Source organism: Neolamprologus brichardi, chromosome 23 (genome assembly GCF_056152115.1).
Source record: "Neolamprologus brichardi isolate AB-2024 chromosome 23, ASM5615211v1, whole genome shotgun sequence".
NCBI classification, from domain to species: Eukaryota; Metazoa; Chordata; class Actinopteri; order Cichliformes; family Cichlidae; genus Neolamprologus; species Neolamprologus brichardi.
The window spans coordinates 10,789,224-10,805,204 of record NC_142125.1 but is presented as its reverse complement, the minus strand read 5'-3'; the positions used below and the strand labels follow the sequence as shown (position 1 = coordinate 10,805,204).

At 42.5% G+C, this 15,981-nt stretch overlaps 1 protein-coding gene across 1 annotated transcript; it reads left to right on the top strand.

Moving 5' to 3' along the window:
* Nucleotides 1–1,119: 1,119 nt before the first annotated feature.
* On the top strand, nucleotides 1,120–15,720 carry sh3gl1b (SH3-domain GRB2-like 1b). Its single transcript, XM_006790312.3, has 9 exons — nucleotides 1,120–1,521; nucleotides 7,047–7,115; nucleotides 9,354–9,426; nucleotides 9,511–9,654; nucleotides 9,899–10,032; nucleotides 10,227–10,385; nucleotides 11,000–11,103; nucleotides 11,204–11,337; nucleotides 13,294–15,720. The coding sequence occupies exons 1-9, from the start codon at nucleotides 1,477–1,479 to the stop codon at nucleotides 13,485–13,487; spliced, it is 1,056 nt and encodes a 351-aa protein (XP_006790375.1). The 5' UTR covers nucleotides 1,120–1,476; the 3' UTR covers nucleotides 13,488–15,720.
* Nucleotides 15,721–15,981: the final 261 nt, after the last annotated feature.

Below are 15,981 nucleotides of genomic sequence, written 5' to 3'. Positions count from 1 at the left end.
GCAGAGAAATCATTAACAATTCCAACTGTCCAGTTATCCATGTTTAGATTTTGTCACGTCTTAGTTCCTGTAACTCTGTCAGTCAACCCTGTCCTGCCTGCAACTTGTCCGAAATGCAGCTATAAGGCTCCTGACGGTTACCAGAGAGAGTATTACTCGGATACTTGCATCTTTACATATGCTGCCAGTTAAGTACAGAGTCGATTTCAAGGTTCTGTTATTTGTTTTTAAAGCTTTCCAACACTTGGCTCCCGTTACATTTCAGATCTCTTAGCCCGCATTAACCACTCGAACTCTGCGGCCTTCCGGTCAGGTGATTTTACTGGTCCCACGCTGCCAAATAAAATCTAAAGGTGACAGTTTCTTCGCCGCCGCTCCTCTGAGACTCTGGAACAGACTTGCCTCCTATTTGGAAATCTTTAAATCAAACCTCCTTATTTTCACAGGCTTTCAGATCACTTTGAAATTGGCTGCTGGTCTATTCGGTCTTTGATGGATGATGCATGCATGTGTATATGTATATATGTATTCATGTCCATGTGTGGTCCTGTGTGTGTGTATATGTATGTGCACATATATGCATGTATAGATGTTGTAAATTTTTTTTTTTTTTATCTCATTTATTTAAATTCTTTCTTTTATTTTGACTACATTGTCCCTCTGTTCAGCACTTTGGACAAGTAAAGCTGACTTGACTTGAATAGAATGCATCCCAGTACAAGCATGGAAATGTAAAGCAAATCAGAAATACTTGTGTTTGAATCATAAACAAGTGCACTGTCTAAATTTAAATGTTTTTGAGATTTGGTAGTAGCTTTGTAAACTTACTGCTTGTTTTTTTTTAAACAGACACATTATTTTTCTTCATTTGGTTTTATAAATATTTTATATCCCACTGAATGTAAAATTCTTCAGAGCGTCTTTAGTACATTTTGAAACTCCTGGTTTATTTCCTAATCTCAGGTTCTACCTCGAGGAAATTGTAGTTTTTAGACATAAAAATATAGAATTTACTTAAAATTGTGTGTATGTGATCAAATTACACCCGACCAGAGCACTAGCAGCCTGCGTTTTCCTGCTCCATCCAGCAGGGGGCAGTGTTCGCCAACAAAACATCCGCACTCTCGGAAACTGATTATTTCTTTGAAAAAGGGCCGTGCGGCTTTGGCGTTCTGTGTAAGGCGGGCTGGTAGTATTGAGTCGTAACGTTTGTGGGTTTTCTCAGCTCGGAGAGTGCTGATCCCGCTGTCTGTGGCTCCGTGGGCCCCGTTATCTGCCGTGACAGCGCGAAGAGTCTCTCGACGTGGACGTGGTCAGTTGGCGTGTCCCGACTTGGAGTGACGGCTGTGCGGTCCTATGATTTTCCCGACACGCTCTTCGCATTGGCCCATTTTCTGAAAAACTATATCGCCAACTTCACGTATACCGCAACCTTTTTCACCTCGGTTGGAAGCTGAAGACAAGACAGGCTTCAAGATGTCTGTAGCGGGCTTGAAGAAGCAGTTTTACAAAGCCAGCCAGGTTTGCGAAACTTTTCTTGCCGTTAGCGGCTAGCCTCGTTAGCATGTGCTAACGGTGTGCGGTGAGCTAATGTTTGTAAGAGTTTGTTGTGTTAGTTTGTGGTGACAGCAGTAGACTGTCCGTGTCAGCGTGAACTGTTTCTGTGGGTTTAACACTTAGCTTGTGTCTGTCTACTTTTATTAAACCATCCTAACTAACTAACTAACTAACTTTGGCCGATGTGAGGTTAATTTTAAGACCGCTTGCGTGGTCCGCAGGTATCAGACAGTCTCAGGGAATCTGTCTTCTGTAGCTTCTGACTCGGTATCCTGTGGTAAACATTAGCTGTGCCGCAGGGAATCTCCGGGTGAGTCAGAGCTCTCACTTAAAACAAAAGTGTTGGAACTCAGTCCGAGTTTACAGAATGCACTGAAACCACTCCATCTCCATCGGTGTAACCTGCAGAATGTCTGCTTTCGGCACAGCTGTCTCTTTTCCAGCGGTGATTTTTAGGTTGGGCTCAGATCGGTATTTTTGGCAGCTGAGGGGAGTAAACAACACACCACTACAGACCACTGTGATTAAAAAATGCCACTACTTGCACTAGAAATGTAAAAGTCATGATTCTGGCGTCTGAGCCTCGGTGTGAATGTTTTTAATTTAGGCCAGCTCTCAGTGATGGGAGGGGACGGTTTGAGAGGGTTTTTTGGAGGCGCTTTTCTTCCTACCCTGCTGATCTAAGCAGGAAAGACATTTGGGTTCTGCCCCAGCTTCCTGTCAGGAACAGACTCAGATCCCTGTTGGTTTGCGTTTAACGGGGAAAATAAGATGATTTAGAAGCTTCGTGTCGAGGTTAGCAGCTCTTACTCTACTGAAAATCATTAGGAGAAGAGATTAAGTGGATTGGTGCATTAGCAAGTGACCCCAGAAAGGAGGTGGAAAGAGTGCGCTTTCCCTTTATTTGACTGCATTGCAGCTGCTCCTGTTGCCAAAACTCCATGAGAGTCAATAACAGTCACATAGCTCAGATTTTCTACACTGGAGGCATGCAGGAAGTTGGCTGTGGAAATGATATCTGTGCCTCGCTCCTCTCATCTGCTTGTTTTTCTCTTTTAACGTCTCTCTTTCACTTGTACTCGTTTTACGAGATAAAATCTTCAAGCCTGGGATGTTCTCCTACAAATTCTGGGTGGGACGAGTTTTTAGTACTGAATGAATACTTAGATACTTAGAAAGCAAAGTACTTTCATGTGAGAGTAACTCTGAATACATCAACCTTCACGTGATTTAATGGTTGACAAGAGGCAAATATCAGACACCTTTTGCATCGTTTATTTTGTTAGTTTAATAAAACAAAACTTGGCTGATTCTAGTGTGCAGTTAGGAGGTATTAATGAGTGAGTAGTCATAGGAGAAAGTCTTGATATGCAGTGCTTATTATTATCTGTCATCTTAAAAATGTTTCTATAAAAACATTTTGTTGGACCACAGTGCAGGCTTAGAAACATCAGCCAACGTTATTCTTTTTAGCTCATGATACTCGGTATTAAGACGCTGCATTCAAAGGATTAGATTACTGGTGAAAGGAGATTACATTTTGATGCAGACTTCATCTGGGATTAAAACCATTTATAGGAGCGATATTTCATCTGCCGTATAATCCCAGAGCTGCTTTTTATCACTCAAAGTCAATTTTTGGTAAAGCGTGCCGGTGAAAGGATGCTGGCATTGGTGTTTAAATAAATAGACAGTCCTTTATTTTTGCCTGTGTGTGCATGATGTTCTTACTGCTGAAAGGCACAGAAAAAACTCCCTTCTACAGCTAGTCCATCTAAGAATTATTATCATTAGATAAACCATAGTTTTAATAGCGAATGTCTTTGACGTGAAGTAACAGAAACAAACATTCGTATCGTTTGTATTTGCTGGAGAAAACTAGAAAATGTGCATTTTTACGGGTCATAACGGCATGTGGGATAGCTGGTGGCTACTCGGGACAAGTCATAGTGTATGACAAGGCCTCCCTTATACCTTCACTTTGATAGCAGGCTCATCTCTTAGCCATCATTTCATTCTGTGCCAAAATAAATTTCAAGTATAGTCGTACTTTAATGCTTACAAATAAAAAGAAATCGGAGTGTTCTTGGACGATTGGGTGGGATTTTTTTCCCACATTTGACTTGTTTTGTACAAAATTACATAAATGTGATTTGGATAAACGTGACTCATGATGATGATATTATGAGATCATATTTTTGATCGATAAGAGTTGAGCATTAAGTTGGGAATCACTGAGTAAGACTACTTTTAGCAGCTTCTGATTTTTGTACAAGTTTGACACCAGTGTGATAAAGTACTCTGATTCATCATCGGCTTAATTTGCTGCTTTAGTCGGCAGTACCGTCTTTGGAACAATAGATCGGGGGGTTTGAATCCTGACCAGGGCCAAAGGAGGAGAGAAGCCACTGACATCAAGCGTATTATCATGCATGAAGGGTTTCACCCTGAGACTGTACGCTAAGCGAAAGGCAGGAGGCCGAGGACAGAGTGTCAGAATGATTATCCAGGATAAGACAAAGATCTATGAGTACGTGAAACTTCAGGAAGATAGACTCAAACAATTATGTGCTCAGCAGCCACATAAAGCTGGTTCAGACGGCCTGATGGCTTCAGGGCAGCTGCTGCAGAGTCTGGCTGCTACTGTCTCACATAAGCGACTTCTGAGTCAGAAGTCAGAAGACGTTTGTTGGATGATTAAAGGCGGTCACTGCTTAAATAGGCCTCCGTAAGATCGGTAACCTGGCCATGTAGAGCTTCATATACAGCTGATACATAAGAAAGTGGCTCCCTCTTTCACAGCAAGTAGATCTGTTTGTATTTGATTTGGCAGTTTTACGCCGGATGCCCTTCGTGATGCTGGCCTCGAGAGATTTGTCTCCTTCTGAACTTGAACCTGGATTCTTTCTGCTTGCAGTTAGCCAATATGCAGCTGATTGTGATAAAGTTTTAAAATCTGAAATTCACTGGAAGCTAATTTAAGGAGGGAAGAGTGCCATGCATCTGCCAGCTAGCTTCTGTTGGAGGACGTAAGGGCTCCTGATCTTGCCTGTTACCATGAGTATTATATCCGTGTTACCCACCAGCAGAGCCAGCAGGCTGTTGTATGCATTAGGTGTGAAATTATTAACCAGGTATAGCCTGGAGGGAGCTGGAGTTTAAATTTTAAATAGAGGAGGATGTAAAAATAATTAAAAGCACAAACCTTAGAAGCTTTTTACTTAGAGTAAAAATGACGTAAGACATCATCCGACTTCTGACTTTTAACTCCATAACAGTTCGTTGTGACTGAGTTTCAACTACCTGAGAATCATAACTTTTTTCCACCAACTGTCTCTTTAACTGCAAACCAGACTTTTGGGATTTGCCATCTTGATGTAATCTTAAGCCAAACAAGAGCTTGAACCTTGTGATAATGTGCAGGTATTTAACTAACACCGAGTCATTGTGAAGAACATGATACGTTGCACAGGCTGATCCCTCTGTGTAGCACTGTGAGCTGTTTATACCAAAACTTAGCTGTGATAGAGTTTTTCTGGGGATGCTGTTTAGCTTCTTCTCTTTATGTTTGTGTGCATGTAAATAATGATGTTACACTCACAGTAAAGACGACGCTTGGATCAGGAGAAGAGCTGAGGTGTTGTTTAGTTGCCAATCAATGTTGCCAACAGAGCTGCAAAGGAATAAGATTTAACGACGTAATAAAAATAGCCGAGTTCCCCATTATGAATTTAATTCTTTACCAAAGTGTGTAAAGCAGATAGAAGTACCCAGGATAAAGGAGGGCTGTGCAGTGCTGTGTAGGTCCTGAGTTGAGGCTGTATCTATACTTGTGACCAAGCCCTGGTCTTGTGATCTCTGCATACAGAAGTAAAGCCTGAGGATACCAGACTGCTGTTAGAGCTACAGCTGAGATGCGGACGTGTTGCAGTGGTTATTCTGTTTGTGTTGAAACCTGATAACCTCAGTGAAACAGATGAAAGGCAAAGTTTGTCATGGACACGAGGAAGTTTCTGTGATTCCAGTTATCACATAAAGATCACAAACAGCAGTTTTAAGTCATGTAGGAAGTGACTTCAAACAGCTGCTGATGGTTTCATGACCAGCTTAGGCAAGAGCAGGTTGCTGTGTTTTTCATCTATCCCCGTTAAAACCAGCCAGAGTGTTTCCAGCTGAGGCAGACTGTCTCCCGCTGGGTGCTACATGTGGGAGGGTCACTGTGGACAGTGTCCCGACCAGAGTTCATGTGCCAAAGAGGCTTAAGGTCAGGAACACTGTATGTCTCTGAGTAGATTACCGTAGGAAAAGGTTGACTGATCAGCCTTTAATTGAGTGAGGGCTGTTTTAATAATATACATGGATACATAGCATAGACTGGATCCACTGTGTGCATATGGGTCTTTAGCGTTATCATCTACTGTACCTTATCAAAAAGGTTTAAAAGATATTTCTGAAATGTCAGCAGACTGCACGGACGCCGGCTATGAAGGCCTCACGACTCATTAACTCATTACCTTAATTATGCTGCTGACCTTTTGTACTTAAGCCACTCCCTAAAAGGGTGCTCTGAGTTGGGGGGTGGCTGAAAATGAGATCCAGGTCATACATGTGTAGCTAAAATCACGTATTCGTTGCTTGTGACGTTTCCTGTGTTTCATTAACTGTGCAGACGGTATAAATGTCTCCCTCTGTTATTACTGCATGGTGAAATAATTAACAATTAACAGAGAGCTTGTTGCAACTTTCCTCAGAACTTCAGCACACAAGAGCAAAGCAGATTCTTCACATCCAGGTTTTATTGCTCTCACAGTTTTATTGCTGTTGACTGGAATCATAGCAGAACCACAAACAGAGCACAAATTAGTCATTGTGGCTGGATTTCGTCTTTGCACAACAGGGCTTCCGGGTGATATTAGGCCTAGTTTTGCTCCCTGTTCTGCTTTGAAAAGCTTCAATATGGTACCATGTAGCCTGTGGGTTATTATCTTGAAGTCGCTCCAGCGCATTAAAGAGACAGAATTAGCACTTTCATTGAATTCAGCCTCCTCAGAAATGTAGATTATTAGAAAACAGAATGTACAGCAGTACTTGCACAGTAACGTAGTTCCTTCATTTCTTAGCATGATCAGAGACCACAGACAAAAATCCAAGTGAGCTCTCTAAGATAGTTGCATGCTGTCAACATCAACAAGATCTACTTTGAAATAGCATAACATTGCATTTTTCATGCATTTGTGAGATTTCTGTGGTATTACTGCAAGCTTCTCTGTTGTTCTGAGTCACCCGAGGTTAAGGTTAGGACCGGGCATATAGCACGCCATGCTAGCGGGCACCGACCCGTCTTCTTGGGTGTATGATCACAGAGCAGGCAGTGATAAATTAAAGATGTGCTTCAGCTTGTTTATCTGTTCAAATCAAAACCTTATGAGCAACATTAATGAATTTGTGCTTTTGTTTTCTCAATCCTCTTCCTCCCTTCCTCCCTCTAGATGGTGAGTGAGAAAGTTGGAGGTGCAGAAGGAACCAAACTAGATGATGACTTCAGAGACTTGGAACGGGTAAGAGAGCCATCCTTGTGTAGTCTAACAGAGAAACATGCTGAAGCTGAAGGCCTGTGTGGTTTCACCGAGTACACAGGCAGCATTATTGTGTTATTTTTGTTTGACTTGTATTTACATGCCATGGAAAGCGTTATGTGATCCTATCATACAGGGTCAACAGTTTATCTGCTATATGTTGCACACGTCTCAGAAAAAAGAAAAAGTAAATCTTTATAAACCGATCCTGATTGAGAACCGGCGCTGAAAAATACCATTTGGGCCCACTTTAGGCACAAATGGCAAAGAAATGTCACTGGTGGAAGCTTCCCAGGTTTTCTGATGTCCTTGGGTTTCAAACGGTTGTGCAGACAAAACAAGTGAAAGACGTCTCTTTGGGAATGTTTTTTAACCGTTATCTGAAATGTTTCAGGGCAAAACTTTCATCATGAATAAATCCAGTGGAAAGTGCGTAGAGCAGCATGTGTAGATGCATCTCAGTACAATATAATATACCGATCAAACTTTTTCCAGTGCTGAGATACCTTTACTTGCAGTATCTGACAAACCCATCTCATACCAGTGCTAAATTAATAAAGTGTAACTGTGTGGAAGAGCCTGGGAGTCATTCTTTTATGCATGACCTTTAAACACAGTTTTCCTGTGAGTGTTTTAAACTAGCATGACATGAACTCACAGTGAAAGTTGTTGCTGTAGCTGGAGTGAATTTCTTTTTTTTTTCTTTTTCTTTTTTGCATATTTATCCCACTGACATGTTTTCAGATCATCAAACAAATTTTAATATTAGACAAAAATAACTTGAGTAAATACAAAATGCAGTTTTTCGATGATTATTTCCCTTTCTCATACAGGCCACCTGGACTTATTCAGTAATTTTGGCTGTAAAATTACAAAATAATTCAATTTTTTCTGAAACTGTTTGAATTTTGTCTGTAGCACAAACTGTAACTGAGTTACGTTATTTAAGGTTATCTAAAGAGGGCTTATAAAATGGGCCTGTTGCAGGGCTAGTAATGTTTTTAAATGGTTAAGGGGAAAAAAACATCCAGAACACGTGGGAAGAAAAATCATAAATTAACTTTGTTAACCACATTTCTCAATGCTAAATTTAATTTCACTGCCACACCCAGGCCTGATCACTGTCGGACCTGTTGAATCACTTAAATAGAAGCAGTCTGACAAAGTGAAGTAGGCTAAAGGATCTGAAGAAACAGCCGAGAAACAAAGTCACTGACATCCATCAGTCTGGAAAAGTTTAGAGACATTTCTGAGACTCTGGGACTCCAGTGAACCACAGAGAGATCCATTATTCACACATGGAGAAACTGGGAAAGGTGCTGAACCTTTACAGGAGTGACCGGCCTACCAAAATTCACCCAGGAGGTCACAGAAGAACCAGAACAACTCGGGCAGCAGGACCATGACAAGTCCACCTCTGATTGGCTCAGAAAGGCTAAATAAATGTTTTGGAGTGTCCGAGTCAAAGTCTGGACTTAAATCAGACTGAGCTGCTTCAGCGTGACCTTAAACAGGCGTTCATGCTGGAAAACCCCCCGATGTTTCTGAATTAAAGCATTTCTGCAAAGAAGAGTGGGCTAAAGTTCCTCCACAGTGACGTGAAAGACTCACTGAAGGCATCACAAATGCCTGGTGGTGGAACAGCCAGTTATCAGGTTTAGGGGCTGTTACTTTTGCACACAGGACAGGTAGGTTTACATAACCTTTTTCTCTTAATAAATGAAATCATCCTTTAAAAACTACATTTTGTATTTGCTTGAGTTATCTTTGTCTAATATCAAAATTTGTTTGATCTGAAACATGTAAGTGTGACAAACGTGGAAAAACCAAGGTAATAAAGGAAGGGCCAAATACGTTTCCACGGTACTGTACTTCCAAAGTCGTTTGGTTTTACTGTTAGCTTCCTGCGTGCTACGTTGGGTGTCACAGTGAACCGATGGATGCGTGCTGGATGGACTACACACGGCTGAGCGGTTTGGATCTGCCCTGGGCAGCTCGGTGTCTTATCCAGGCTTTCCAGTCGGGATTCATTGGCTGTATATTGGATTTATGCAAACTTATAATATTTATCTTGTTACTGTGACAAAAGTGTGTTTGAAAACAGGAACAGATTAGCATACCTCCTCTTTCTCTCTGTGCTGTTTAAGGTCTCTGACCTGGGGCTCTGATGCAAATGTGTGACGAGTGTGTGTGTGTGTGTGTGTGTGTGTGTTTCTACAGAAAGTGGACGTGACCAGTAAAGCAGTGGTAGAGGTGATCTCCAAAACATCAGAGTACCTTCAGCCTAACCCAGGTGAGGAGAAGACCGGTTTCCCTGCAGCTGCTTAGATTATTTAAACTCTGGTTAGTTTCACCTCCATTTCCTTTATTTTCACAGCATCACGAGCCAAACTGTCCATGCTGAACACCATGTCCAAGATTCGCGGTCAGGTGAACAACCCGGGCTATCCTCAGGCTGAAGGGCTGCTGGGAGAGTGCATGGCCAAGTACGGGCGGGAGCTTGGAGAGGACACTAACTTTGGTAAGATGTGTGTCTGTATTCTGGTTTAGTGTCATATTTTCATGTCAGAATAGCACTTCTGTGAGTCATTAGTGGTTTTGATGTGCGTGGTTGTGGTGCTTTTGGGTGTGATAAATTTAAGCGGACCCAAAGCTTACCCAGCGTGTGCTGAAATACTTTGATTTGTGTGCTTGGATGCCGCATGTCTCTGCAGTTCAGCTCTAAAATCACATCTCCGCTTTCAATGTCTCTGTGTGTGGTTAAGGTGGCGCTCTGGTCGATGTAGGAGAGGCCATGAAGAGGCTGGCCGAAGTCAAAGACTCTCTAGACATTGATGTCAAACAGAACTTTATTGATCCACTGCAAGGGCTTTGTGACAAGGACCTGAGAGAGATCCAGGTATCATACACTGGAAATGTCTTTTATTAAATATCTTCTTCAAGTTTGAAGAAGCTGCACGATTGCTGTTTCTGTAAAATATTCAATGAAATACCTAAAGCGTCCATCTGAAACTCCTGACTGCTAACGTTAGCATTTTAAATGACAAAAGTCAGTGGGGCCAGTTTCAAAACGAAACAGTACATTTTCTGCAGCACTATCTGAAGAAGCTGGAAGGGCGTCGCCTGGACTACGACTACAAGAAAAAACGTCAGGGAAAGATCCCGGACGAAGAGGTTCGACAGGCTCTGGAGAAGTTTCACGAGTCAAAGGAAGTGGCTGAGATGAGCATGTACAACCTGCTGGAGACCGACGTAAGGATTTATTAAACGTGTTTGACACGTGAGCTTAAGCCTGATCCTTAATCCTGTTCCTGAATCCACTTTTTTCTGTCTCTAAATATTTCAAAAATATAACTGTGGACATTTTCAGCCTGGTGGTTCTTTAGATCTGATGCTGATATTACTGTATTATACAAAACTGTAGTGCTCCGTGACCTGGTCAAATACAACCCACCCACAGAACAAACACGCGTTCCAGTAGCTGGACCTGTAAAAACTGATAAAGCACAGCCATTCAGCGCAACACTGAAGACAGCCTGCTAACACCTGCAGTTTAACAGTCACGACCTTTAATCCCTTTATGGTTCAGTACTTCTTATTCATAATAATCAAACTAATAATGCATCACTTCAGTTGAAGAATTCATTTTAGTAATGAAGGCTGGTCGACGGGGATGAGTGGGCTAATTGGGATGAAGTATGAAATATTTCCTGTTATTTCTCTGGTGTCCTCCGATCTGTGGCGTGCGTCTGTAATTTTGGACGTTGGAAACTAGCAGTTGGTGGAAAGTTGAATTGCTTCATAGTAAAAATCAGTTCATAATAAACAAAAGAGGTGAAACTCAAAGACGAACTCTGTGTGTGTAGATCGAGCAGGTGAGCCAGCTGTCGTCTCTGGTGGAGTCCCAGCTGCAGTACCACAGACAGGCCGTGCAGGTGTTGGAGGAGCTTTCAGGCAAACTCGGAGACAGGTGCAGTAATGAAACCCGATGATTTAGCGCAGCTGTGCAGGTTTCTGCGTATGCCTTTCAACGTGCTGTGGAAGATGCATTTGTTCATATTTTTGAACAGGATGAATGAAGCTCAGTCTCGAACAAGACGTGAATACACACCCAAACCCAAACCCGTGTTTGACTTTGGAGACAACAACCATTCAAATGGAGGCTACTCGACCCCCATGGCTCCTCCCCCGTCACGCATCTCGGGTAAGAAACCTTTTAAGAGGACTTAAAAAAAGGTTCAGTGTGAACACGTTGCCATGTTACAGTGAACAGAGTAACAAAAGATGGCATCTTGGCAAAAGAAAAAGCAGTACTGTCTCTTTATTGTTTTGTGTTCATGCTTCCAGCTTCAAAGCTGCATTAAAGCACCAAAAATGAGCCGCCCCGGCAGAATTTTAACAGCTAACCCTCCATCTGTTTGTGCCGACACAGCAGATGGGCTAAACCGAAGCAGTGTGCCCGAATAAACTTCAGTCCTTACAAATCTGACACAAAGTCAACTGAAAGTTCTTGGCATTGCCAACAGGATTGCTCAACAAACAAGCGCCACTGAGTCCAGTGAGCATCTCCGTTTGTCTGCTGTGTGAGTGAGGTTTTTTAAAAATGATGGCACTGAGTTGGTGATCATGACAGCATGGGGTGTGTGCGTGCGTGCGTGCATGTGTGTGTGTGTGTGTGTCATCTTTCCGGCCTTTCTCCAACCGACCTTGTTCCTCTTCCTTGTGACATCATCAGAGGCGACTTTTCACTTGACCAGGCCACAAGGATTGTGTGAGTCACCGGTTATGTGTGGTGCTGTTTCTCAATTGTTTTAAACTGGTGTGTGTGCGTTTGCGCTCACTTCTAGGGTGAAATGTAGGAAGTGGACCAAAAGCTGCTTTTCATTGGTTGAACAGATAGTGGTTTATGCATAAAACAGCAGCGAGTATGTGGTTTTGTTTAAAATGACTGACTTCCTGAATCTGCAAATGTTTTTTTTTTTTTTTTTGCTGTATCTGTATTGTAATGACCTTTCAGTTAGGTTTTAGAGGTGAACACAGAAGCATGAGTACATGTAAACCTTCAAACATGTAACCCAGATACAGACACTTTGGTCTCTGCATGGAAAAAACACATCATAACTGGTTTGTAAAACTATAGTTATGTTGGCCCTCGTTCGTTGTATGTGATATTTAATTTGTGCACAGCGAAGCGTCCTGTTTCCATGTCTTAATTTGCATGTCGTGGAAGCATAAAACACAAATAACTGACAGGGTTTGTTGTGGCTCTGAAAAGGCCTGTGGGTGTGGCTTTGACTGTTTATGTGTGACCTTTTTAATAAATAATAATGTCTGTCCCCATGTAACTTAACCAGTTAACATTACAGGACAGCACATCTGATTGAATGAAGGATTGTTTTCATTTGTGAATCGGTACTAAATCAGCCGTGTTCAGCACAGTTTTAGAGTCTCAGCAGTGTGTTCAGTGTTAGATATTTATTTTGCAACTTTTTTTTTTTTTTTTTTTTTAAACTTGTCTGGTTTTTTGTTTTGTTTTTTTTCCATTCATCATTGTTTTGCACAGTGCAGCGAGCATCATTTATCATCTGTGTGTGTCCGTGTGTGAACGCTTTACTGTAAACACGTGAGCTCAGATAGTTGTGAAAGAATTTCATGCTTTCACAAAAAGTGTGACGGTGAAGGAGAGTTCATCTGATCTGATTCTCTAGACATCAGCACCTGTGTTTTGGGTTGTAAATACAAGAAGCAGTCGGTCCTTTTCCATTTATAGTTTGTGTTGCGTTGCTGCTCTTGTAAACAGATGAAGACCAGAGAATGGCTGACCAAATCTTTTCCCATCTCTAGCCGTCCCAGCAGTCTGCGGGTTGAGCCAGATACAATGAGAAAATTGTGTGGCAGAGAAAAAGCCCAGTTTGTCTGTGCATTGAGCCTCCTCGTTGCTGCTGATCTCAGTGAGGTCACAGAGAGCGAGAGGGAGGATCTGGTCTTGGAAAGCTGCTGTCAGAGGAAGTTCTTTATGCTTTAGTCTGTTCAGAACGTCTCGTGAGCACCGTTTACTAATGTTATACTGATGTTTGCTGTGACTTGCTTTTCCTCGAATTGACAGTCTGTGACCTTTAACCTTTTCCTCATCTCTGCTCTGTTTGCTGGTCGTTTTCAGCCCCGGAACAGCCAAGCTGCAAGGCGCTGTATGACTTTGAGCCCGAGAACGACGGAGAGCTGGGCTTCCGCGAGGGCGACGTCATCACCCTGACCAATCAGATCGACGAGAACTGGTACGAGGGCACGCTGAACGGCCAATCGGGATTCTTCCCCCTCAACTACGTCGAGGTCCTCGTGCCGTTGCCACACTAATGCAAAGAGAGGGAGCTAGGAGGAGACTGATGTAAAGGAGGAGGGGAGAGAAGGTAGAATGAGAAGAGAGCGAAGCGAAGTGGAGGGATGGTCCGCAGAGGTTTCATTTTTCACCTTCGGCTCCAATGTCATCATCACAGAGCACTTTTTGGTCACCTGGAGTCCCGAAGAACTACCCGACCAGAATATCAGCGTTTCACATGGAGATCTGTTGTCCAACAGCAAGAAGCGTATCGAGGACTAACTGATGAAACAATTTGTAAGGATTTCTAACAACAAATTAATAATGTAGAAAAAATTAATGTGGGTAATTGGAGCGGTCGGGGTGACTCTTTCATATCGTTTTCTTGTATTTGCAGTCTGTTTAAAACTCAGGTTGGTCACCAGATTAAGAGGGGTGGGGTGGGGGTCATGCATAACTTGGCTGAACATTTTCCTCATTTCAAAGTGAAAACTGCTGGTTTTCACTTCAGCTGTGGACTGGTTTGTGCCTGGTGATGCCACCTGCTGGCATGACTGAGAATTAGTAAACTGAGATGGAACCACACACAACTAGCTGTATTTAAAAAAAAAAAAAAAAAAAAAAAAAAAAATACTGCTTTGATATTTTAATGATAAACTTGAGCCAAATTCTTTTCAGATTTTGAACATTTTCAGGTTTCCCCTGTTGCGTAACGACCTGTTTGTTTTATCCCTGTCAGGCTGTGCAGCCGCACTCACGCTTACTCCGTTCTAGTCTTTGATCGGTGTCCGCTCAGCTGACTATGGTATCTTAGTAAAGTTCAGCTGGTAACGTGTGAGAGGATGTTGCAACTGCACCTTTGTCCTCAAATGAGATTGATGTGTGTGACGGACATCTCCGGCGTCACACAGACCCGAAGGTTGCGCTTGTCCGATGTGTGGAAGAGCAGAGCGGTGTGTTCTGCTGAGGAGATGATGCAGGAGACTTTATAAAATGCAATAGAAACATATCGCTCAGCGTGCCTGTTTGTTTAATGATTCTGTACAACAGCCATACTTTATAACATTTCTGGCCTGTTTGTTAAGTATGTTAACCTTTTTTCAGCCTTTCGGCCCACTTTAGACACCCGTCGGCTACACGCAGAGACAACGCTGCTGGCAGCGTCCATCTCTCTGTCACGCCAACGTCGTCTTAGCTCAGAAACGTCCTCGCGCCCCGTCTTTCTGACGGCTCACGGGCTCTGATTCACGTGATTGGTTAGTGTGTTTAGGGCTGATGGAGGCAGACTGTGTAGACAAGGCTGGCTTCTTGTTCTGGATTTGGCCTCGGTGCACACCTGTCAGTGGAGTCTAATCCAATACACCCTGTACAGTCTGAGGGAATAACGTGGAAGTAAAAGGGAACCATTGAGGGAAATGTGCATGTAAGCGGTTGTCCGTTTGGATTATTTTGGAGAACCTTTGTTAGCAAACCTTTCTCTTCAGTGCGTCTGATTTCAGATGCTGAATGTTGAATACACTGTGCAGTTTCTTCTTTTTGGTCCATCACTCCATGCTGCCAAACACCAACTCCTGTCTAACCTGTTTACATCTTTGACCCTTCTGCACTTGGATGCTCACATGAGGTTCGGGGTGAATGTGAGCAGAGGTGTGCTGTCTGGGTCTCACTGTTATCAGAGCCAAGTCTTTGTTTTAGTGCCTTTGGAAAAGAGAGGGGGAGTATCCCAGCTTACACAGCAACCAAAACCTAACGACTTACGATGGTCACAATGTCTTACTGCATTTTCTCATCGTCGTCACCTTCCCGCGTAAAGGGGACATGCACTTGTGCATATTTCTGCACATTTTGATGACACTACATGCAGTTTCCTGGATATCTTGATGTGACATTTGTCAGCAGGCCACCAAAGGAAACTGTCTCTCTTTCTCACAGAGATTTTAATCCCGTTTCAACATTTCTCATCGTAAAGGGTTGCATCTTTGTTTCATCAGTCTTAAATGCTCTTTTCACTGTTAAATCCTTCTGACTCTCTATAGTATTATTTTTTTTTATATATACAAGACCTAAAAACCTTTAAATTAATCTCTGCATGTAGTCCTATATTACACCTAGTACGTGTATATCTTAGATTTAAGTTGCTTTTTACTTTTGGTATGAATACAGAATTTAACGACAATATTGTGTCTTGTATTATCACAGTATTTGTACATGCTTCTGTCCTGTCCCCTCATTTCCCCGTTCTTAAAATAAATAAATACAGTTTTAAATGAAGCCGTTGTTTGTAGTGAGGTGTCAAATTATGGCTTTAATGTTGGATTTTATATGGAAAACGCACACAAAAGGGTACATCACTCTAGGTGTGTGTGTGTGTGTGTGTGTGTGTGTGTGTGTTCGTGTTCACACTGCTCTGAACCTACTCCGGTACAGGTGGATCCACAGACCCTGTTTATCCCTCCTGACTCATTTTTCCGTAGTTTCACTTTTCCTTAGTGACCTCGTCTCCTCTGGTAGGAGGAGCCTACAGTACCTGTG